The sequence below is a fragment of the Acanthochromis polyacanthus genome, chromosome 18 (genome assembly GCF_021347895.1).
Source record: "Acanthochromis polyacanthus isolate Apoly-LR-REF ecotype Palm Island chromosome 18, KAUST_Apoly_ChrSc, whole genome shotgun sequence".
Taxonomy (NCBI): Eukaryota; Metazoa; Chordata; class Actinopteri; family Pomacentridae; genus Acanthochromis; species Acanthochromis polyacanthus.
The window spans coordinates 9,900,480-9,926,549 of NC_067130.1; the positions used below are offsets into that span (position 1 = coordinate 9,900,480).

Consider the following 26,070-nt stretch of genomic DNA (forward strand, 5'->3'; position numbering starts at 1 on the left):
CTACCCTGCTCTTGTACGTGATGCTGCTACCTCTTTCATTTTGAATCTGCCACCTCCCATCTATGCCATGGAACATGTTGGAGACACGCCCCTACGAAGGGCTACAGTACTGGGTTACAGTGACAGCATGACAGCGACCACTCTGCAAGATATAGAGCATTCTGACCTACTAGACTCACAACCAATTTGTTCAAAAGGTTTGCCATAATTCAGTCGCAGCAACACAGGACATAGGACTACTGGCAAGCACCACAGGCACAAGCTTATTTATTTATCCACCGAGGTATTTTTCTCTGGCACGGAAACAGTCTGTGGGAGTCTGTGTGTGCATGTGTGTGCTTGCGTGCACCCATCAGGGCCGAGAGCAAGACCACCTTAGTCAAGTCCAATCCAATTCCAAGACTGGTTCCAGTCGAATTCAAGTCAAGACCAAGTTTAAATCACGGCAAGTCAGAGAACAGAGACAACTTAAGGAGTATTTACTGCTAAGACAGAGAGGGAGTAAACCTCAAAAGTATTCTCCCAAATGTAAAACATAAATGTCAACTGCAGGGAATTTCTTGCAGTTTATAATAAAAGAATGAAGGAATTATGAATATACCGAGAAGCCTAAGCAAGATCTGAGAATTATCTACACAGGCTTCTACATGTGAATTTTTTTCCATTTGGACTGCAGTGAAGAAAACAAACCAAAGAACAAAGATGCATTTAAAGTGTCTATATACTAATAATTAATCAGTTAAAAAGAAATCTCAGATTTCCGTATATTTTGCCAACATCTCAGTTATTTTATTTGCTAAGATTTCAGGATAAACAGTACATAATAACCAAATGGAAGAGAATATAGTTTAATATGAACTTTAATACCAGGAGAAATAAGACCAGTGAGTCAGACTATATATATATTTTCTCTATCTGGTTGTACCACACTGACAGGTCTTAGGTAGTACTCAGGCAATTATCCAGTACTGACTGATAGGATTAGTCTTCTAGGTATCACTCCCCCCCCAATCCTTAACTAGCAGTTGAGAATGTCAATACTGAGCACATATACAAAGAAATACTCTCCTCTTTGGCAGAGCCCCACAGAGAAAGCTAAGAAGAATGGAGCCAGTCTAACATTTGTACCATTTAATTCTATTTCTTTTCAGTTCTGGTGGTGGTCTTCACAGGGTAAATTTCCCCAAATCCCCCCTCTGGCTTTAACATGTGATAGATGTGAAAGAGACACGACATGTCCTGTCCAACAGTTAGGCAGCCAGGGGGAGGTCACTGCAAGATGCAGGTATGGCTCAGAAAGGAGGGAGGAAAGAGAGTGATGGATCTGTAGCAGCCAGGTAGTGGGCATACACAGATGGATGAATCCATATACAGATATGTGTCCACCTAAGCATAAACTGGACAACTAAGACTCTATTCTGATTGGTTCCGCAAGTTTAAGGTAAAAGAAAAAGGACCTCATCTCTGAGAAAGCTTTTGCAACATGGCAGCTGTCTTTCCTGATAGACCCAGCCAAGTAGAAAGATAGTCTCAAGCAAAATGGTGTGTGAGACAGATATAAAGAGAGAGAGTGAGAGAGAGAGGGAGTGGCTGTACGTGTGGAGGCGCAGGTTGTCGCTCTTCTTTAATGCAATATACGTATGTGCCATTTTGACTAGCAGCAGCTGTGGCCAAGAGAAGAAGAAGAGAAAGCGAGGAAAAGAGGAGCGGAGTGATGGACTCCCCTCCCTCCCAAGAGGTCGATGACATCAATAAGAAGCTAATAATCCTGCCTCAAGCTACCTCAGATGGGCTTGCCAGAGCGATCCACTGCAGTCTACCCCTTTTCCTCCTCCTCATACATCTCACTCTCTACATCCCCAGAAGACCAGGGGTGGGTACAGGGAGAGAAAAGGAATGGATAGCGAGGTGTTGGGAAAGAGAGGGAAAAGAGACATTTTGCTCTTCCTCACGTTTAGGTATTGATGAGGCCCACTAGGGGCCGTCTGCTATTGATTGTGCCTTCTTTTCTTTGGGACTGCGGTGTTTGTTATGGGAGGCACGTACAACGTTGTTTGTGTTTGTGACCATGAATGTGTATATATATATATATATATATATATATATATATATATATATATATATATATCTCACACATGTAATTTCAGAAGGTAAGGTAATTAGATGCTTGCTTAGAGGGAGCATGAACCAGTCTGCTCTCTATGTCAGGCATGTGTGCATACATATCTCATGAGTGTGAGCCACCTGCAAACACCTCTGTGTTTCTGCTTAAACAGAGTCCACATGTGCCAGAGCTTAGGTAGCGAGACAATGTCAAGAGGAAGCTACAACACAGCAGAATGTGGTCAACCAAATGTCAAGTGAAGCCAGAGCCCCATCTTAAATTAGCTTAAGGAAACAAAATCTGACATGATTAACTTTGACTGCAAAAGATCCAAAGACTCCTCATACGGGATGAATCATAAACACAGTATGTGGCCATTAAGCTGATATTACATTCAGCTGTGTATGCTTGTTTAGGCACACACACACACACATATCTCACACATATACACATCGACTACCCCACAAGAGAAAACCATGATGTCATCTTTTTTATGCCCTCTGTATTATGGTGCTCGTTTGCCGTGGTCAAAGTTAACCAACTCGTGCCACCTAGGGGTGAATCGTTGCAACTGCATCCATTAGACACTTCAGAGGACAATGAATATGTACAGTGTGGAAGGATTACGCCACCATCACATGGCATGAGATTTTTTTTATAGTTAATACATACTAATTAATGAATACATGCTCCTAAATTAGCAGAAAACAGGATCCAAAGTTGTAGTTTTTGTCACATTTGCAGAAATCTTAATCAAACCACATGCAAATTTGAGTTGTTGCAGGTTAATTTTATACACATTACCCATTCATAAAATACTAGATTTAAAAAGAAATCAAGGGTTAAAGCCTATCATTTAGTTTTTCATTCAAAAATACATTTGATGTCAAAATATGACGACAAAAGTTCATTTCTGGCTGTGGATTTATTTTGTTTCCGGCGGGTATATTGATGCATCGCATCTCTTCACTTCTTTCCTTTTAACATTCTCTGCTTCTATGGTCACTTCCGAAGCCTGCCCCTGTCCCTTTAAACACACACATCCACATGCACGTGCACACAAGCAGACACACACACACACACACACACACACACACACACACACACACACACACACACACACACACACACACACACACACACACACACACACACAGTTTCTACTCCCACGCTGCCTCCTCACCTCTTTGGTGACGTTGTCTTGGACCAGGCTGTAAAGGGGCACGACGCGGCTGACTTCCAGCAGAACAGGGATGGGGGAAGGCTGCTCTCCACTCCTGCTGTTACCACTGTGGCCTCTGCCTGACACTCCCCCCATCATGGCCTGGTGATGGCACAGGTGGCAGCCAGCTGGACAGCTGCCCTTCTCCTCGCAGCGGATCTCCACGCCATTCACCATGTCATCAGACAACAGCTGGCTCTTCTGCAGTGCCGACAGGTAGCTGATGAAGGGGACTGACTTCAGCTCACGCCGCCCACCTCCGCCAACTCCCTGGTCTGTTGCCTCTGAAAGGGGTAGGCAGAACAGAAAGGGACGGAATGTGGGAGGGGATGGAGATAAAGATAAACAGTTAACAACAAAAATGATGTTCATTCATTTTAGAAGGAGTTGGGATAAGTGGGGGTAGTAAAAACATCAATCTATTTGACTTTTACGTGTCCCCTTTCATAAGTATTAAAACGATCCCTTTGTCTTGGACTCTCTCATATTTCTTTCTGTATAAGAATTTGTCTTCATTTGGAGCATCAATGAAGATTCACAACATGCCAGCTGCATCTGCATCAGCATCTGGATTTACTTGCCAGTTGAGAAAAAAGGAAAAAGAGAAATAACAACGACTAATCCCTTATTGCCATCAGCTTTCACAGACAAAGGGCGAATTGGAAGGGGGGATGGAGGGAGGAGGGAGGGGGTGTGACCGGCTTCTTCTCCTGAGTGTAAATTACCACTGTTTGATGTTCTCGCTGAAGTTGGGGGGGGATTCTTTTTCATCACTTCCTCTTTTAGCGAGAAAATAACACACCATGCGGAGAGGAGAGGCAGTGACAGAAGCAGAGGAGGAGGAGAACCAGGAGAGATTGCTACTTGGGTGTTTGGAGGACAAATCTGGCCACATGTTACAGCGGAGCTGATCTGCCATCTGTGCTGATGTGGCAGATGAGCTTTTGTGTCCGTTTACTTTACAAGAACGGAAGACGCAAATGTGTAGTTTGGTTTGTGACGCAAATGGTATATTTTTTGCAAATATTTAAATAATGTGTAGAATACAGTAATTTTGGTGCAGTATCACAGTTTTACTGTGATTTGCCTCATTTTTTTTCTGATAGAACCACACGACTAGTATATGACTAGTTCAATGTCAGTCAGGAAATGAAACATCTGACTATTGTCAGTGGGTTTCGGGGTTCTGAGGGTTAATAGAGACAATGACAAGTGAAAATGAATGGCTGTATATCCAATTCAAAGCTAAAAAAAAAAAAAAAGCTTATGTTGTAAGTGAGATTGCAAAAAAGTAAAATAAGATGCAGAAATCAAGTCATTGCAGAAAAAGAATGTTGCATGTAATTTGTAAAAAGAAAGATAATACAAGTAGTAAAGTTTTTGTAAACTCAGTAACTAATATGTTTTATTAAACAAAGTTTTAACAACAACTGACTGCCATAGCTGAAAAGAAAAGTGACTCCACATACGTTTTTCAGAGAAGATTCTTGTAGTTTAGTACAGAATATGGCTTGCATGTATATTGCGCCTCATTCCCAGAACAAAAAAAAAGAAAAAAAAAGAAAACGAAACATCAAAGAGATGACTCCTATGTCCTCAGTAGAAGCCATGACTTCTTATCCGACTTTGTGTGTGAAAGAGTCCATGTATGTATGCCTTTTTGACTTATTCGCTATGTGCCTCTGTGCAACACTGACAAGCATTTGAAAGGGTGGGTGGTAACGTCATGTGCAACACTATGTAAACAGGCTCAAGGGATGGCCCAAGAGCCCAATTACCTTCACTTCTTGAGACAACACAGACACAGCAAAGGGCTGTTTTCACCGTGCTCTGACAATAAATCCCTCAGGTTGGCCGCGGCAATAGCTAGTCTACTTCACCTCTGCCATCTTTAACTCTTTTCACCTCATATTATAATTGTTTACATCTATTCAGACAACTACATTTCATTGAGGGATTGGCACTGTCAAGTGAAAAAGTAGAGCAGGAGTAATGTGACCACTAGAGTTATCGAATAGAAAGGGTACCCTTGAAAAATCTGTTTTTCTCAACTTTTTTATTTTGAATTTATTCTTGATTTTTACAGTTTTTTCATGTTTTCTTTAGGTGTCTTTACCATAAGTCGGTTTAAGATATGTATAGCAAATGCTGCAAAGTACATTTCCCTTTTGGGAAACTTATTAAAGCCCTATGTGCATGTGTTTGTTTATTTGTGTTTGTGTGTCGCACAGTTTCACTGAAATCTGACCAATGGTGACACCCTTCTTCACCAAGATTAAGACAAATTAAACTGGACCACATTTAGTTTTGAGCAGTTAAAGGAGTGGCCCATCACTTTGCCTCTTTATAAACTGTGACAGCTCTTTTCTGTATTGAATGAATGTGATCTTTATGTAACACTTGCAGTCATCAAATATAGTATAGATATAAATGAAACAAACTTAGTAGTCATTGACTGCCCTTGAATGTCTTTGTACATTGGCTGCAGCATAATAACTTAACAGGGGTACATCCCCTTTGCTCAGGGTTATGGTGCTCATGCACCAACAATGGAAATCAGAAATCTTATATCTATTATGGTTTAGTTTAGTCATCAAAAGCCCATCAGACCTCATTCTGAGCAATGTGAACATGAAACCCTGAAATATGGGAACACTGTTTAATTCAGGTCTAAGCTCTTAACCACACATCAAAAACGGTGAACAGCCCTGCTTCCTTAAACTAAGAACCGTCTCCTTGTTTTCTTACACTTCAACTCAAAAGAAAATCATTCACAAGTATATTGTCTCCTTTCCGACACTAACCAAAAGTTACTCCCTTCTTCAGTTCAGAATGCAGCAACTCAGCTTCTTACTGGTTTTAGCTGATGAAATCACACCACCCCAATCCAGTCTTCTATCCATTGGCTCTCTGTTTGTTTTTGAACTGATTGAAAGATTTCACTGATCACTTTTAACTCTCATCTGGGTTCTGGCGACAAAATACACAGCAGAAATGTTGACCCCATATGAATCAACTCACAGCCTTAGATCCTCAGGTGGTGCCTTTCTGGTTGTTCCAAGGTTGATGCTTAAATCTAAAGGTGACTGTGCCTTTGCCATCAGGGCCCTTTGGAAGAACCTGGCTGAGGAGATAAGCCTTGCAGAATCAATGATGTCTTTTAAATCCTTTCTAAAGCCCCATTTCTATAGACTTGGCTTCATGCGATGTTGTCTTTTTATTGCTTTTCAAATTTTTAATTGATTTTATTTTTATATTACTATTTATATGACATATTGCATTTTGCACTTTTTCATAGCTTGTTTTATCTTTATCCTAATTTCACCTCAATTGCTTTGCGTTGTTTGGCTTTACTGTCTGGTCTCCTGTTGTTTTGCGTTCTAGGTATCCAACGCTTTGTAAATTATTGTTGTCAAAACTGCAATAAACATCAAATCAAAAGCGGAATGTACAGTGTATAATGTTTGTATTTATAAAGTATATTATATTATATTATATTATGTGTCCTTTCACCCACTGTGTGCAGGAGTGCTGCATAAACATTTTCTAGTAGAGTTATTCTGACATCTAGTGGTTGTTCTCTATAATTACTGGCAACAAGGGTTTTTCTAACATCTGGACATTTTTAAACGCAGCAGAGGCTTACCTTTTTCAGTCTATTTGCTTGTTCTTTGCAGGGTAGGTGTAATGAATAAATATGTTCTCCTGCTAAAACATAACAAGCAGCTGTATTTCCTTTAAGGGCAAGATACAGTGTATTTAATTAATATTAAACAAAATGCAGCATTGATGGGACAACTATCTAGCTTAAATACTGTGTATGTAAATCAGCATGATTCAATTTGTCATTTGTTGAAAAGGAATGTTGTAAATAAGGTAAATAAAGTGCTGTGAAACAGATGCTGTGATGTTTTCATGTCACAAATGAAATTCCATGAACTGCATCAAAACATTTATCTTGCCACATGTCTGCCGAAACTGATTTTTAAAGGTTTAACGCTCAGTTTACACAGTCTACAGCTGCTTGGATCTAGAATAAACAGTCACAAATTGCTAACTAAAAGTGTCTGTGCTCAATTTTAATATTTCTTGGAAGTAAATAATTGCAATAAACATGTTTGCAGTTTATAGCATAATAAAGCATGACTTTAGGTTGATTATAGGCAATAATATTTTCCAATGTTTAGGATTTATGTGTTAGGTATGTGTAATATGTTTGTTTAGACTGCCATTACTATAATTTAATTGGTTGTGTGGATTTTATACAGATAATTAAATTAATGATCCCTTTTGAAATTATCCTATGGGCTATAATCCTTAGACTATAATTTTTATGAATGAAGCCAAGCCATTCTGGTGCATTAATGACACATCAGTCACAATGTAGGGGCTGACTTATTGACATGCATAAAACTGCATTTCATGGGTTGGATTGGTCCTTTAAAGCTATTTCAAGCAGTAAAAAAAAACAATTGGATTGCTTTTAGTTTAGAGCAAACAAAGTGATGCAAAGACATAAGATAATCGATTGACAGCACGCAGTTCTTGCCGTGCATGCACTTTTGGGCACTACACCTTGAGGAAATCGCATGGAAGTATGTTCGGTGGATCGTCAGGAACTTGGCATAACCTAACCTGACGTACAAACCCGCACAGCAGCCAATCGGAACAGCGCTCAGCCTCGGCGCGGCGCGTAATACGTCACGACGTACGCAAAGTCGTCAACACTGCAGTCTTTCACTAGCAGCTGCAGTAGCAGAGAGGCAGCACGCCCACCACAACCTCTGCACTGTCAACCAGCAAACACTGAAGAAAAGGTAATGTTCTAAAGCAAAAAATGCCAAAAGAGAAACAGTTCGAAGAGCTACAGATGTTATATTTAAATGCACGTCCTTCGGAAGTAGCCCTGTTATACAGCTGAATAACACTGTCGCGTTAAAGATAGCGTTAACATTTGTTGTCTTATGCAGAGGCCTCCGATTTACTTGTCGTTTGTAAGGCTAAAGTGCAATGTCAACCCGTTATAAAGCAACCAGAGAGCATGATAGTGTCGTTAGGGTTGAGCTAATGCCCTGGCTTGTCACATTGCTGGTCATTATCATTGCATGGCACGATCGTATGTCAGTTAGCTCACCTGAAACAGCAGCACTAGCCAAACAGCACTCGTCTGTTAGCTTACCTACCTGCTGTTATCGCCGTTGCCGTATTTCGGACGCTTGTTTTCTTTGTCAGCGTGTTCAGCTGTGACTAATTTGACATTTGCCAAGGGAATAACACGTCCTTGTCAGTTTCCCCTTACGTTACCATGAGCTATACAGCGACAACTAGCTACTTTGCAGCACACTAGCTTGCTGTGCTAGTTACAGCTCTCCATATGACCCACAAATGAGCCTCAAACTAGTCCACTAACGTTAGATTTATTGCAGTGTCATTGCGGTGTCATTTACTGCATCAGATGGGTGTCTGTCATGTGTAATTTGATTGCTCTGCTGCACCATAACACTAAACTGTGAGACATAACAAACCGATTACAGTGGTGGCAATGCTCAGTTTCTCTCCTCAGTTGTGTGACATGCTTTACTCTCACACAGAATGGTGAACTATTACAAAACTTTGCTCTTTTGTTCTCCCCACTCAAGGGCCATAATGGCGGCTGCATCTCCCCCACTAGACCCAGATCTCATGAGAGAGGTTCTTGAATGCCCCATCTGCCTGGAGACCTACAACCAGGAGCAAATGAGACCCAAACTCCTGCAATGTGGTCACACAGTGTGCAGGCAGTGTCTGGAGAAGCTGCTGGCTAATACCATCAACGGGGTCCGCTGTCCCTTCTGCAGCAAGGTGTCCCGAATGAGCAGCATCTCCCAGCTGGCTGATAATCTCACCGTGCTCAAGATCCTGGATTGCACTATCTCCTGCAGTGCCGCTGCTGCTGCCCTAATGTGCAAGTCCTGCTGCAACCGCCTGCCACGACAGTACTGCCACGACTGCGCCACAGTTCTCTGTGAGCTCTGTAAAATGGAGGATCACCTGCATCAAGGCCATTCGGTCCAGCCGATAAGGTTGGCAGCTGAGCAGCGTCGTAAAGAACTGGGCGGAAAGCTGACCGCGCTCCGTGATGTTATAGAAGAAATTCAGAAGAAGAAGACAGCGATTGAAAACATCACGAAGACTTTGAGAGTGAAGTACCGAGCGGTTCAGCATGACTACACTACAGCTGAGTTACGTCTTCAAGAGGAGCTCACCAGATCTCGAAGGACATTTGCAGCTTCCATGGCAGAAGTGGAAAAGCTCAATGCGCAGGTCCTAGAGGAGCAGACGTATCTCCTTAACATTGCAGAGGTAAAAGTGGTGTCACGCTGCGATTATCTGACAATGCGTGTGAGGCAGAGCGATATCGCCTTGCTAAAGGATGATGGCGGAAGCAGTGACGATGAGGAGATGGATCTGAGGAGCAGTTTACCCACAATGTTTCAGCTGCAAGACCCAGAGCTGATCAAAACAGAGCACTCTAAACCAGTAGAAGTGGGCCAAGTGACCACAAACACTTTCACTGTCAATACAGATGATGAGGAAACTGGGTTAGAGATAGCACTTGAGAGTGATGTCGATGGGGTAGCTGGGACAGTAGGGGCTACAGGCGGTGCAATGGGGGCTCCAGTGGATCTTTACCGAGATATTGACATGGTGGCAGCTGTAGAGGAGACAGTATGTGGTTCACCAGGTAGCTTTAAGTCAAAGTCCATGGATGCAGGAGGGGGATCACCCGGGGCAGCTGGGGCAACTTCAGGGCCCTCAGTCTGCCAGTTTGTGAAGAAGATGGGTTGTAAGGGAACTTTACCTGGCATGTTCAATTTACCAGTCAGCATCTGCGTAACACAGCAAGGTGAAGTACTGGTAGCTGACCGTGGGAACTACCGTGTACAGATTTTTAATCGCAAAGGTTTCCAACGTGAAATCAGACGCAATGCTAGTAGCATTGACAACTTTGTCCTGAGTTTCCTTGGCGCTGACCTCCCTAACCTCATCCCCTTATCTATTGCTGTGACTCCTCAAGGCCTGATCGGTGTCACTGACAACTATGATAACTCGGTTAAAGTCTACACCATGGATGGGCACTGTGTGGCATGCCACAAGAACCAGCTGATTAAACCATGGGGCATTACTGCCATGCCATCAGGCCAATTTGTTGTGTCAGACGTGGAAGGTGGAAAGCTGTGGTGTCTTGCAGTGGACCGCAACGTAGGTGTGGTCAGCTACAACCGACTGTGCTCTGCTGTCCGGCCAAAGTTTGTGACATGCGATGCAGCTGGAACAGTGTATTTCACCCAGGGCCTGGCTCTGAACTTTGAGAAACGCCACAATGAGCCACACCTGGAGGGAGGCTTCTCCATCGGTTCAGTCGGTACCGATGGCCAGCTTGGCAAACAGCTCAGCCACTTCTTCTCAGAGACAGAGGACTTCCGCTGCATCACTGGCATGTGTGTGGATGCCAATGGGGACTTGCTGGTTACAGACAGTGGCAGGAAAGAAATCCTCCAGTTTCCCAAAGAAGGTGGATTCAATATTCTGATCCAGGAAGGGCTGACCTGCCCTGTGGGAGTGGCCACCACCCAGAAAGGACAGCTGTTGGTGCTGGATTGTTGGGATCACTGTGTCAAAGTCTACACATACATTCAAAGGAGGCATTCCTCCACTTCCTAGAAGAAATGTCCAGTCTAATTGCCTGTGAGCTTGAAAGATTTAATAGGTATGTTTGATTAGGTCTGTATGGAAGCTTGGAAATGGGAGAAACACACTATTATTTGTCACTTTAGTTTAGCTGCAGTCCAGACTATTTTCACTCCAGCTTCCATTGAGTTATTTACTGAATGTTTTCAGTCAGTTCAGGTTCAGTTTGAATCCTGCTGGATTTTAATTTAATACCTCAAATTTAATCTGGTTACATTAATGGATCATAATAGTAAGACAGACCTTGCGACATTTTTAGATCAAAGGGACTGGCAAGCTGTCATATTGGACTAAGCAGCAGGAGCCATTCATGTCAAAGCTACTGAGGCACAAAGTACAGATGATTTTCCTTCCTCTGTTATTGGCTGCTTTTTCCACCATTCAGCCTGACTGTGCTTGATGCATGGCTTTCACTGATTTGGCTCAGCTTTGCAGCAGAAAAAAAATCAGGAGGAAGAAGAGCTGAAAATGAAAATGTATTTGCATATGAAATAAAGCATACCAAGGCTTTTGGCCTGTGAAGCACTTTATTATCGACACGCCACTGTTTCCTAATGTTAGGTTTTAGTAGCACAGACTTGCGTTGATGTTGCTGAATGCAGCTGGCAGCTTTAAAGTTTACTGTGCAGTGAGCTACTGGCAATACAGTAATCGAGTACCAGCATTCATTGGATTGCATTCAGTAACGTTCAGGGAACATTTAAATGGTGTATATAAAGTTATCTACAGAAAAGAAGGGTTAAACTGCAAAATCGCTGCAGTGGTGAGAAGTTCATATACTGGAGTTCTGTGGATTTATGTTTGTTTACTCATGTTGTCAGGAAACATCTTAACATCACACGTTAAATAAGTCTGTTTATGTTTGCCGAAGCTTATTTAAGGGTGGCTGAGTTAACGCAATTAGAAGAGTTTCTGATGTTTATTTTTTGTGGTACTTTTAGAGCGCGTTGCTATCTGTTTTTTGGTATTCATTAATACTGCCCTGCACGCCTGTGTATGTCAGCCTCAAAGTAAGAAAACAATTTCAGCTTCAGTGACATTTTCTGAGCAAAGGTCACTAAAATCCTCAGTTTGGTTTACAAACACTTTTCTGTCTATATGTTTTTTATTTAACCTTCTCCCAGCGATGTTCCTGCCACAGCCTCACTTACTGTGTCTGTGTAAGGCAGGCTGAAGTCAAATACGCCAGATAAAATCCTTGTCTTTCTGCTGCGGATCATATTCAGGCTGTTCTGCTCAGTCATCGATTTCGTCTCAGTTTCAGACATTTTCGTGCCCTTCTGTTTGCTTTTTGTTTAACCTGCAGCATTAATATCATATTGAGCAGTTTTACTTAGCAAGACCCACGCAGTAGCTTCTGCTTTTAGTCTCTCATACAGACATGTGTCCATTACAAACAGAGTAGAAAGGTCCTAACTTAACAGATGGCCTTTGAAGCTTGGGTTTTTAAAAGTTCAAGGCTCTGTTATTTCCATTGCATCACTCTGTCCTGCAATCATCTATAAATGGCTTTAAACTTCTATGCATGTATCGCCAACACTCAGCACCCGTATCCCATTAAGCGTAGCAATGCAGCAGATGTGTGTGTAACTCGAATAATGTTTACGAATTTAGTTAAAACCTGACATTTATTCCAGACAGCATGCTCCATGCCATTGTTTCCTCCAGCCTGCCTTCTGGTTGCACAGTCTTTGTAGGGATCACAGCTGCCAGGAGTGTTCAGAATATCGCTGCAAGGATAATGATGAGCGAAAACTCCAGCGTCGCATCCCAAAGTTGACTTTTTTTGTTACGCTAGGTCGGTTTGCGTGTTGCCGTGTCTCCCTCAGGTTTTTATTCAACACTAGATAACTTGCAACTTTCTCAAGTGTTGGTGCGTATGGTAACGACAACAGCCATATACAGTGTTTTGCTAGTTCGTGCATAGTGTTAGTTCACAGTAAAGCGGTCTCTGTCAACGTGCATTTCTTTGGGTTTTTTTACTATCGAGTAAATTTGTTTAAATTTTGAGTCGAAATGAGGCATGAGGAAGATGATATTTTCAGGTAAAATAACAAAAGACAACGTGATTAAACAATCAGTTAAAATATTTAGTGGCCTAAATGTGGGGAATCGAGTTAATCATTGAATCCCCTATATTAATACTGTATGTAATGAGTCATAAATGGTAAATGCATATCTTCCAATCCACATTTTCTCATTAGAGTGTATCGCATACTGACTCAGTATCAGCCTTAAAATTAAATCATTTCACAAAGCTGACCTTAACTCTGCACCTAGAGCCCTTTTAAACAGCAAAATACACAAATCTACGACTCAAACTATCATAAACAAGAAGGGTTTTTGATATGTCCACATAAGCAACGAGATTAGGAGGGGGGGGGAGAAGTAGGTCAGCTGTGACAGTCATATCTTTGTGCTGTTATATTTTAAGTGGTGTATTTGTTTTGTTGTTAGATCATGCTATAATTCAGCACCAAACACATTTTGATTCAAGACTGTTCCAGCTGCATGTCATCCTTGCCAACGGAGTTTTTTTTTTTTTTAGTGCTACACTTTATTCAAGTGATCACTAGAAGTAGTCATTACTAGATAATCTTTAAGACATTTACATTGACATAAAAATGCTAGAAAAATCAAGTGTCCTTGTGTCAGTGTGGTGAACATCAGAGTGTCTCACATCATCTGGATATGTTTTATTTCTATTTCATCAGAGAGAACTAATGTCCTTGCACTGTGTTTTTAATTTATGCTACTGGTTTGTTATGTTGCAATTTGTCCATGAACCAAACTCCCATGTCCTTCAAGGTTTGTCGTTTGGAGATTTTTAAAATGTGTTGAACACATTACGGACATCTCTGCGTAGTCAAATTCATGTTTGTATTGTTGATAATCTGAGTGCAATAAACATTTATGAAACAAACGGCTGCGATATCTGTAGAATTTTTTCTTTATGCCATATCTTTGTGTTTATATGACCACTATATTTTAAAGAAAGACTTTATTGCAGTGCCTGTCTGGCTGTAAAGTCTATTTACACATAGTTTGTCTGGATTATTGCAGAGGGTGATGAGGGCAATAGTAATGATATTGAGCATATAATGTCATAAAGCAGGCCCTGTAAGCATATGATTAGCATAATTTTCACTTTCTAACTCTGTAATGTCTTAAGGTCAGTGGCAGAAGAACTATTAGAATTCCTAAAAGCACAATATGACTAAATATATTCAGAAAAGTTACAAATACAGGTCCTATATTCAAGATCATACTGAAGTATTACAAGTGTATTTTAAGTGTCAAAAATATAAGCATTAAAAACAAAATTTAAATTACTGATGAATTAACGTGAGCGATTTTGAGAGCTAATTTTATGACTTAATCCACAGTTTAACCTCTAACAGTCACTCAAATAAATGTGGGCTAAAAAGTACAAAAATATGAGATACCAAAATGCTCCTAGCTCAAATTATACAGCACTAGTAAAAGTACTTTATTAATTTTAGTCACTGAAGCATACTACTGAAAAATAGCCCATTTTCTCTCAGGTTTTGTGTAATTTATTCACACATTTCCATAGTTTTCCTTATCTGTACTGTGCTCTTTCATGCTGGATAAACTCGATACGCTGTGGTTGGTTGAGCAATATTCAAGTCAAATATTTGATCGGATAGTTTAAGTGATATGTTTCCACAGTGGTAAATTAATAATAATACTAAAGACATATCCAGTCCCTGTAATAAGCACAACTGCTGTATACTTCCATTCTTGTGCCACTTTATGCTGTACTTTGTATATTTTTTAAAAATGCAAACATTGTAGCTTTCACCTCACAACAATATTGCAAAGCCTGAGCACAATTTACTTATAGACTATTAATCCATGTAATCAACAAATAAGTTGTGATGTGTTCATGTAGACGAAACTACTTGTGAATGAATAAGTAGTGTTACATTTTAAAATGAGCCACATTTCATTTTTACTGGCTGCAACATGAAGCAGACACATTAATGCATCAATAACTTAAGTACATAAAATTTTTAAATGGGCCATTTTGCAAAAGCAGTACTTTCACTTTTGACACTTCTCATAATGCTTTTGTATTTTTACTCAAGTAAAATTGGACTGCGTGACTTTGACTTGTAAAAGGCCATTACTACACTGTGGTCTTGGTACTTTTAATTAAATAAAAGATCAAAGTATTTCTCCCGTCGCTGGGGTTCAGTCAGGATGAATGCTAACCATTAAAACCACCTACTGAAGGATTTTGTTGAAATGTAATCGTGTTCCTCTGTGGCACATGGATTCTGTCCCTGTCATACAGCATGCTGGCATTGAAAACAGACTTCAGGGGGTGTGGATGTTCATTCTTGGACCTTCTCTACCCCAAATCCTGTTTTCTCTTTGTCCTACAAGGTGAGCGAGTACTGTATGTACCCAGGAGCCGATCAGCCACACTGAATGGCTTGACAGAAAATCGCTGTTTTGGATCACAAATAAACGGGGAGAAAAAGGAAACATTTAAATGGAACAGTGCTGCAAGATGCCGATTTGATGCTGTTAAGTCACAGTGATGTTTAATTCAATGCGCGCAGCTTATGCTTGCTTTTAACCAGAAGGTGAACGAAGGGAGGAATGGAATCGTTAAATATAACCTCGGTAAGTTGAAATCCAGATGAACTATAAAGGTATTTCTGTTAAATTATAGTAAATGTACATTTGCGGCAGGTTGATTGCTTTGACGTCGAAAAGATTAGGGTTACTCTTAACGGTGAATTAGTTTAGTCTTTTTCAAAACATGGTCTTCTCTCCTACGTAGTTGAAATTTAGAATTTTAGGTTGTACACATCTCCTATCTAAATCAATATGTTGCATGTGAAGATGGCTTCTCTGTGCATGCAATTCTGGCCTCTTGGCCTTTCTGGCAGCACACTCACCTTTCTGGTACTGCAGCCAGAGCTGCTGCTGGGCCTTCTTGCTGGGGAAATAGATGCTGCAGCTGAGCTCAGAGCCATATAGCGCCTCGGACACGTAATGGCTGCCGTATTGCTGGAGAAAAGTGAGCAGCTCCTCACGTGTGCTCTCTGCCGACAGCGTTTTTAACACCTTGGAAAAGCCTACCAAGTCAAGAACGAGATGGTGGCATCAGAAGGGTGAGAGAGATGGAAATCAAGGTCAGATTTCTGTCAGAATCTACCACAAGCACAGACAGTTACCCAAACAAAACAGTCAGACGAGTGTAGATATGCAGAATATCATTGAAACTACACATGATTAGATATCTGTTAATTAGTAGTAATAATAATACATTTTATTTGTATCGCGCTTTTCAAAATACTCGAAGACACTTTACATAGTTACATAAAAAACCAGCAAACATTAAAAGAGAGGAGTATTATAAAACAAGACAAAAACACATCATAAATATAAGGTAGTGTTATGTATTAAAAGCAGTTCTGAACAGGTGGGACTTGAGGAGTGATTTGAAAGTGATTAGGTGGATTATGTGTTGGGGTAGGGAGTTCCAGAGTGTGGAGACAGATATGGAAAAGGCTCCGTCTCCCCAGGTTCGGTGTTTGGTTCTGGGTGGGACGGAGAGAAGGTTTGCAGCAGCGGAACGAAGGCTGCGGGAGGGAGTGTGGCAGTGGAGCAGGTCTTTGAGGTATGGGGGGCCTTGGTGATGGAGGGCCTTGTGGGTCAGAAGGAGGACTTTGAACTGGATGCGTTGTGGGACAGGGAGCCAGGTTTCGGAGGACAGAGGTGATGTGTTCACGGGAGTGGGAGTGGGTGAGGAAGCGGGCAACAGAGCTCTGGATATACTGAAGTTTATTGAGGACTTTTGAAGGTGAACCATAAAGAATGCTGTTACAGTGGTCTATTCGGGATGTGATGAATGCGTAGATGAGGGCTTCAGCAGCAGGGAAAGAGAGTGAGTTGCGGAGGCAGGCGATGCTTTTGAGGTGAAAGAAGGCAGTCTGGGTGATCTGGCTGATGTGTTGTTTGAAGGTGAGGTTGCTGTCAAGAGTGAGTCCCAGATTAGAAATGTGAGGTGATAGGGACAGACTGGAGCTGTAGATGGTGAGGGTGAAGTTTGCAGTGTTTCTTTGTGAGGGCCGATGGTTATTATGTCCGATTTGTCATAGTCGAGTTGCAGAAAGTTATTGTGCATCCATGTTTTCATTTTATTGAGGCAGTTGATCAGAGTAGAACAGGTGATTGGGGTGATGGATTTGGTTGAAATATAGATCTGTATGTCGTCGGTGTGACAGTGGAAGTAGAGACCATGTTTGCGTATGATAATTATTAGATAAGATTAGATGAGGAAGCTTTATTGCCATTCCAAAGAAATTCTGGGTGACTTTCTCCTTTTTAGACATACAAGACAAATAAGTTAAGAAAATAAGAGCAGAAAATAAATAAACAGTGGAGTAAAATACTAAACAGAAATCATTAGTGATGACACTGACCTGCAGATAAGGTAATGGAGCTGAGTTTGACTTTGTACAGATTGCTGCGTACTCTCCACTGTTGCACCATGGGATATCCCACCGCCTCACTGAACTGGGCATCACCTACGAAAGACAGAAAAATGTGACCAACAAAACAAATTGAAAGCAAAAGGACATATGTCAGAAAGGTAGCAAAATACAACAGTTTCAAACAAATTACAAGCCTCAGCCTTATAAAGAGGAGCTGAAATTCAAAATAAATGAATAGATAAATTAAATCCATCATTTAATTTGTACACTTTATTGCACAACCATTGGTGTCCCTTATTGCTTTAACATCATTTATTACCACAGCCTATATCCCAGCTGCTGCTCCTGGAACGATGGTGATATATTGTGCTGCTTGAACTCCAATTGGATTGCTGACATTAGAAGTGGGAGCAATCTTGCCTTTCTCTGCAATTCAATTATCAAACTTTCACACCAGTTTAGAACTAAAGCTACAAAAGTGAAGAGCAAAGGGAGAGAAAAAAAAAACAACTGCTTACGTGAACCTTGATTTTGTGCCTCTGGTAAACATTTTACACCTGAGACAGCCATGTACAGTGGGGAAAAAAAGGGGGCAATTTACTTTCTGTGCATGCGTGTGTGAGTCCAATTGTGGTGAAAGCACAACCAGAGTAAAATATCTCAGGGGTCAGGGTGGATCAAATGCCAATTTAGCTAATGGAAGGATTAGGGAGCAGAGGTGGAGGTGCAGGTTTCAAGCCAAATGTCGGACTGGCCCACACAGGATAGGATGAAATGTGCAAGAAATGTAAAGATAACGGGATGAAACGGTGGGTAGGCTAAGTGTTTAAGTTTATAAACTCTTCTATAGTGCTTGGGTAATGCTTGGTCTATGTGACTGCATTTCAAAATTGGATATAGGGTTTAACAGCAGAGAGAATAATCAAGAATCAGAGTATATCTGATTATATCATCATAAAAGATGTTACACTTTGCATTTTGCAGAAGATAAACAATGCATCAGCAGCAACAACATACTGAGACATTACTGGGGGTTTTTACAGACACAATTTGTTAAAGATGAAAACAGGCGCTATGTTTTCTAATTGGCTTCAGTCAGTTCAAAATTGGAAAAAAAAACGAAAGACAGAAAGCCATTTGATTAATTGCTAGAGAAAAGTGCAAAGGATGAAATGGATCTCCAAAGGAAAGAAATAATAGAAGAAAACCCACATGCCCCAAAACTTCCTCAAACACTGTCACCTGTGAGGAGCTGCAGGTTGGGCAGTGGTTCTGACAAAACCCCTCGACACTGTTCCTCCACCGGTAAGGGGATGACCATGAGACCATCGGCTAGCTGTGGAAAATCCTTAATGAAGTTGTTGTCCCTGACAAGGAAAGAAAGAAAGAAAGAACGAAAGCATGAAAGAAAGAAAGAAAGAAAGAAAGAAAGAAAGAAAGAAAGAAAGAAAGAAAGAAAGAAAGAAAGAAAGAAAGTACAAAGTATCATATCTCCACTTCTACAGGTATCTCTAAAAGAATCCAAATGTCGTATCAACAGTCAGGGGAGCAGCTACAAATTCTGAACTCCATGAAAACAACTCGACAGCAGTTCAGAATAAATATCTGCAATCCTGGCATGTTCCAGTGCCCCATCCAGCTGCTGGCCTCCTGCATCATTCAGAGACAGGGATTTGGAGATTTTACTGCTGGTTTTTTTCTACTATAATGTTTCATGTGCTGATAATTTTACAGTACCCCCCTGCTTCTTTGAGGTTAAAAGAAAGGTGTTCACGTCATTGGTTGCTCGTACTTGAAAATTATTATTTAACCTGAAAAAACATTGATAGTGGACATTTTGTTCCATATTTCATTTCTTGTCATCAATTATTGCAATGATAAGCTGTTATACTCAGGAGTAACAGAATTAAAGGGCGCCTCAATGGCCGTGCAGAAAATGGTAGCGTGGATAGGAGGCCAAAAGGTATGTGGATATCAATGGTAGAATGTAACAAAGTAGATATGCTTAAGTTCTGTACTTAAGTGCAAATTAGAGTCACTTTACTTGGGCTTTTTCCCCACTGACTGTACATAAAAGATGTACATAGTCTCTGGGTATGAAAGGTGAAACTAATGGAAAGTGCCTTTAACCTGCTTTCTCTCAAACAGTCAGCAGAGGGCGACTCCTCTGATTGCAAAAACAGCTCCAGCTGTATAGAAGTCTATGAGAAAATGACCCTACTTCCTCTTTGATGTGGTACTTCAGTAATGAGTTCACAGACTCAGTCTCCAATTCTAAGACTTTTTGAATAATTTTGTGAATTATGGCACCATTTAGAGCAAAATAGATGATTAAGCAGAGTATGCTTTTTTATAGTTGAACTTTTCTTTCCATGCTACTTTCTACTTCTATTCCACATTATTACAGAGGGAAATATAGTACTTTTAATGCACTGCATTATCTGACAACTTTAGTAAATATGTACTTTACATAGATTTTTGTATGCAAAGCAGAAGACTAGCTTGTAAAATATAATGTTTTGTCATAATTAAAGCTACCCAATTATGAGGACAAATACAGCTGTCAGATAGTCATTTAATAGGACATTTGTCATGGTATTTCTCACTACTTACACATTACAAACTAAGAAAATCAGCCAATTAATGGAAAAAATATCTGCACATTAATTCAAAAAGAAATGACAGCACCTATATATGTTTGCTGAAGTGACATTTTCAGTGCAAGACTTCTCTCAACAGAGTAATTTTAAAGTATTAGTGCTTTTACCAAAGCAAAGGATGTGGATACTTCTTCCATCACTGATCCGTATATATTTGTGTGTATGATGCTTGGCAGTCCAATAAATAAAACAGTTGTGTCCCCCAGAATGGGGGCAGAATAGAGAGCTGCAGGCAAAGATAAGAACAGACTTCTTGGAATCTCTTTCTTTCTCTCTGCAGGAGATGATAAGTGCATGAAAGGATGGTAATGACAAAGGAACTGTGAATTTTGAAAGGGTAGAATACGAAGGACATACTGCACTCTAGTAAGAAGCAACACAGAACTCCCATGATATCAAGTAGAGCTGATATGTTTGAATAGCGCATGAGCTTTTAACATATTTTCTTATCTATCTTTCATTTTTCCATCTATTTGCACCTCCGTGATGTATATCTGTGGAGAAATCACTTGCTGAATAAACAGCTGTAGTCCTACAAGTACAGAGATATGCAGCGCATGTTGAGCTCCATTTTCGTTCAGGAGATAGACTGTTCTGGTTGAACCGAAGGAGCTGCAGTTCATTTCCTGTCAAAAAGATGGGTTGTCTTGCTGCATTCTGAGAGCCCTGCAAGCAGCAGAAACCTATTTCCCATAATCCACTTTTATGGGACCAAGTCTCACAGCACACAACTTGTGCCATGGAGACTTGGGGGGAGAGTAGCTTCCCTATTCTTGATATCAGTTTTTCCATTCTGTTTCTCTCTTTCTGTGTCTCTGTAACCGCAGTGGCTGTTAGACGCAATCACGGCCTTTGTGTTACAATGGAGGGGTGGAAGGATCGACTCAAGGACAGAGGATGAGAGGAAAGGGGGAGAGAAGAGGTGCTGTAAAAAGATTACCGTGGCTTATGCTCACAGAAAACATATTGATTGCTAAACTAAATCAGCCAGCTTCACGCTGTGGCTCAGAGAACCTTTAGAGGTGTGTGGACCAAGACGATATGTAGCTTTATGGATTTTCAAGCCCAGATGTGGACTGCCCTTGACATTTGGCAAGGAGTTCCTTTTCTTTAACCACTTTGCTCACTACGTACAAACACATGAAAGGGTTGAAAGACATACAGCACGGTATAGCATATGGTTCGTCATAGTTCACCGTGAAGTTGTTCAAAACAAACTAAAAACGGACTCAATTTTGAGGATACAGAGCATGTAAAGACGAGTGCCTCAGGGTCTTTGCGGCACCTCACTGAATGTAAAATCATTAAATGGTCTCAACCTTAACATTCTTGTTGTTATTCTTCTACCCTTGAGTAAAAAAAAAAAGACAAAACAAAAGGGACACAAGGGATGGATTTACTGTACGACCTACAAGAGCACATTCTAGCATCCATCCCTTTCTGCAGAGGTTAAGTAGTGAGACGGCAAAATCTGAACAGTCAAAATGTCAAACCTGAAGATTGTCTACTTGGTTTTGTTGAGACTGCAGTTCCTTGGACTGTGTTCATGCCTGCGTGTGTGTAGCAGGAGGAGAACTTGAAGCATTTATTCTGCTGACAGCTCATTACAACAAGATCCATTTATCTTCAATGCCGCAACCCAAACAAACCAATGTGCTTAACAAGATGAGCCAGTTGCTTGTCTTTCAAGAGAGATCATCTCCATCTCGCACAAATGGGTCCAGTCATGGAGCCATTGCCGTGGCTAACTCATCTTACCTTGGAGTGAAAACTGACCTTTTTATAAACTGACAAGATTTCCGTGGCTTAACAGGCTTACGCTTAACAAGCAGCAAACGTGGCAACAGAACTTTCTCAAGGTGACTTTATGACACAGTTGCCACTAACAACATTAATGATGACTCCTTCGGTGCTCCACGAGAGTAGACATGCTAATGTATGTACTGGTTCACTGATATTATAGAAGCTAAAGCAGGATCAGGCCATGATTAATGCTATTAGCTGCTTACATCTGTGCTTTTTTGCATCTCAAGCAGGGCTGCAACTAATGATTGTTTTTGTCGTCAATTAATCTGTTGTTTATTTTCTCAATTAAATGACTAGTAGTTCGATCTATGATGTCAGAAAATGCTGAAAAATGTTCATTAATGTTTTCCAAAGCTCAAGATGATGTTCTTAAATGTCTTGTTTTGTCTACAACCCAAACAATATAAATTTTACTGTCACTGAGGAGTACGAGAAACAGCAAATATTGAATTCAGTGACAAAAAATGCATTCAGACTGACTAACAAATTACCAAAACAGTTTATGGTTGGTGAATTAGTTGACAACAATAAAAAAAAATTATTGCAGCTCTAATCTGAAGTCAAAATGTCTGGAGTTAGGAATGTCTATCAAAGAGCAGCAATGAGCATGAGCTTCCCTGCATACTAATGTAATAAAAACAAAACACTAAATCTAAACAGCAGCTTTCAAAAAACTAACAGCCTTGTTTATTTTAGATTTCCTAAACAGTAAAACCTTAAAGTTCAGGACTTAACCTGAAAACAGTCTCAGTGTCATGAGATTTAACTACAGCTCATAGACTAGAACTCTGTGTGATAACTCACCTGTTTGATGTGAAAACAAGTACACTGTGTTACTTGCTGTTCTGATCCTGACCTATCCCGTCTCTATACTGGGTACAATTTTAAGTAATTAATGCCGTTATTTCATGCTTAAATCATGCAACTGTCTTTCTTCGGAGAGGCTCATGTGTATCCTTCTGCTGTCCTAAGCTGCGGGTATTCACTCAAGTCAGAGGAAACAGTCCTAAACAGCTGGAAGCAACGGTTAAACTACAGTTTTGTGTGTTGCAGCTCACCTTCCTGATGTGAAGGCAAGTAGGCAGTGTGATTTGTCATCAGATGTTAACCCAAACTGATCCATTTTTCAAATGGGGAACAATTTGAAATGATAAAAATGTAATTCATTCACTGGCGCTGTTGTTGCACTTGCTAAAAATGTGCTTTGGAGATGCTCATGTGTATCCAAAGTAACTGGAGGCAACAACCTTCCACTCTTGTTAACATCTTGTCAGAAAAAAAAATAAAATCATGAATTATTGGTGATGATTATTAATCCAAGCTGTTTGTGTCTATTTTTACCTCAGTGAAGAGTTATTATTATGGACATTTCAATTTCAAGCCTGATAGATTTAAAATTGCAGAGAAAAAGGCTTGTGATTTTGGCAGACTAACTGTGTCTTTTGTGTTGCCAGTGATGTTTTTGGATGAACATTGGTGTTGAAATGTGGAAGCATGCCCCAAATCATTTCACAGAACTTGAAGTGCTATTGCTTTTGAGTGCCTGTCTGTTAATGTGACGGCTCAGTTCAGACGAAGGCCGTATTGAAAATGATACGGAAATGTTACTAGTTCCCATCAAGTCAGACTGCCAGTGCGACTTTTATGGAAAAGTGAGCAGGGTGCTCATTCACGCATGAAGTCGACACGTTCAGTTGCTGTCAGATTAAAGGAACGGAGTTAGTGTCTGAAAGGGGTTACAGAGGACAAATTGACTTGTTGCAGTAAGAGAAATACTGGTGTTAATGATAAAATGAATGATGGGTGACTTTATTTAGCTGCTTTTGTTTCAGAAGCATTGTTTTGTAGATACAGGCTTAACTGCCACTCTGTCATGGCTTACTGGGTTTACTGGGAAACTGGAATAGAGCAGAGCCATAGTCGCTGTAAGTAGCACATGCTGTTTTTACTGCTGTGATTTGCGAAGACATGCAAATCTTAAACTTTACATTTCATTCAAAAATCTGAACTCTTTGCTACTAGCATATCATGCCAAATGCACCCTGATTAACCAACCTGACAGCAAAGTATCGAGATTTATTTTAATGAATTGCGAAATCTGAAAATTCAGTGTCTTAGGTTTGTACAGTTTATGAAAAATGAAGACGCAAAAATGTTATATCTTATAAAAAATGTGCATCTTTAAGCAAAGCACAGCATGTTTTTGTAGTGTTTAACAACAACTTTCTAAATTAATAAATAAAATCACTGTTCTTTGGCAAAAACAGCATGCAGTCTACTGTGAGAATCATCACAATAATTCAGTTAATGGACCTTTTTTTCCAACGTAGTCATGCTGTAGAGAGGGAAGCACAGATGTAATTAATTACACTGATGATGGCTCAGTTCCATTAAGTTTCCCAGTGAGAAGTGACAGTAAATCAGGACGCATAATACCAAGTCCCTGTAACTGCGACTGACAAGAGAGGAATACAGACTTTATTAAATATAAATATTAATTACACCTGTTTTTCTTTCCTGCAGTGACATGACAAAATATCAACCACGAGAGGGCATAATTACTCTGCTTTATCACATTTCTTATTTATTATATCTTCTTGAACATATTTGAAAACATGGTGACATGATTCAGATAGATAACATCTGCACCTTCATTTTCATCATCAGTTAAATTCCCGGCTTACACTATTTATATCTGACTACAAAAATACTTGCTGTGATCTGTTTTAGTTCTTAGCTAACCAGATGTAGCTGTTCTAGATGAAGACTTCCTCTCCTGGTTCCATCTACACTCCGTCTGAGTACACAGCTCATTATATTGCTAACCAAGCTTACTCGACACACACTTGCTGCTCTTAGCAACCTCGCGTCCGCCAGACCACATATGTGAGACCTGGCTTGCAGCGGAAATGCCAGCACACTTGTATATTTACTCATGTTTCATTCAGCACCCATGTGTGTTCATTAAGGGCAATGGACAACTGGGCTCCCTCCTGGCCAAACAGGCCTCCTATCCTACCACTTGAGTCTAGTGGAAAGTGGGAAACTCTTCCCATTTCAATGAGAATCTCCAAAATAAAAAAATAGAAACAAGCTCCACTGGCCATTGTATAACAAAATTATATCTGCCGTGATGAATACAAATATTTAAGAGTGGTTCATGCATATATATGAAAGCTCACACTCCCTCCCATCTCTCCTCTCTGTTGTTCCTCCTGCCGCTGTACCATTTCAATTCAATCACAGTAAAGATACATCTGATGATTAAATGCCTCTGAAGCTCAGGTCTCATATGTAAACATCCTTTATATATAGATATATCCATATGTATATATAAATAGATCTCATGGCCAGGTGTCAATGCCAGTATTTCTCTCCACATCGAATGCAACAACTGTTTGCTGTTTGCTCAGCCTCGTCCCCTGCGGTAAACCTTTCTGCTTTGCTCTCAGCATCCCTTCCACCTCATCACTCTCCCATCCGCACCTGCTCTGTCCTCCCAAAACACAGGCATTCTGCTGATAGGCGAAGATGAGAGCCATCTACAAGTCAATTTGGAAAAATGTTTTTTTGCCTCCCCGCGACCCTCTAAAGGATAAGCGGGTATAGCTAATGGATGGATGTTTTTTCTTTCTTTTTTTTCCCTCTCTCCATGCGCGCTCAATGCATCCGCCTGTCTGAGTTGAAGATAGGCATGAGGACTGTCTACGTTAATTTCAGCTGCCTGTGTGCACAATTGTGTGTGTAGGAACAAGTGTGTTCACGCACGTTTGAGAATCGGAGTTTGCGACTGTGTAACCGATACTGAATGGTACTTATCCAAACGTTGTTGGAGGTAATTGGCTCTTGAGCTGTTTAGACTGAACACCCATGTAGAAACTTCCAGCGCTGCAATACTAATCAGAGGCATCAAATCATATTCAGCTATACTGCCATTCCACATCAGTTAATCATCTAAAACTCAGGTTTAATCTAAATGACAAAGGTGGCTTTCAATAGAGGCTTCATCTGTCCTTGGGCCTCTTCTTTTTATCCTGTTAATTTTCTTTCACACTGTTAAATAATTGCGAT

At 40.5% G+C, this 26,070-nt stretch overlaps 2 protein-coding genes across 3 annotated transcripts in view; one reads left to right on the forward strand and one right to left on the reverse strand.

Moving 5' to 3' along the window:
• The window catches only part of LOC110959713 (astrotactin-2-like), a 286,904-nt gene that overhangs the window by 55,893 nt on the left and 204,941 nt on the right, over window positions 1-26,070 (reverse strand). For both annotated transcript variants that reach the window (XM_051938273.1, XM_051938274.1), the window contains 4 exons: window positions 18,776-18,900; window positions 17,522-17,626; window positions 15,992-16,171; window positions 3,288-3,610 (listed from right to left, as the gene is read on the reverse strand). In XM_051938273.1, coding sequence (XP_051794233.1) covers window positions 3,288-3,610; window positions 15,992-16,171; window positions 17,522-17,626; window positions 18,776-18,900 — 733 coding nt within the window. The remainder of the gene's footprint in view (window positions 1-3,287; window positions 3,611-15,991; window positions 16,172-17,521; window positions 17,627-18,775; window positions 18,901-26,070) is intronic.
• trim32 (tripartite motif containing 32) lies at window positions 8,009-13,980 on the forward strand. The gene is made up of 2 exons (XM_022212009.2): window positions 8,009-8,143; window positions 8,966-13,980. The coding sequence occupies exon 2, from the start codon at window positions 8,973-8,975 to the stop codon at window positions 11,028-11,030; it is 2,058 nt and encodes a 685-aa protein (XP_022067701.1). The 5' UTR covers window positions 8,009-8,143; window positions 8,966-8,972; the 3' UTR covers window positions 11,031-13,980.

Excerpts from the sequence above, each read along its gene's own strand:
- trim32 (XM_022212009.2), top strand. The coding sequence starts at position 8,973 with ATGGCGGCTGCATCTCCCCCACTAGACCCAGATCTCATGAGAGAGGTT.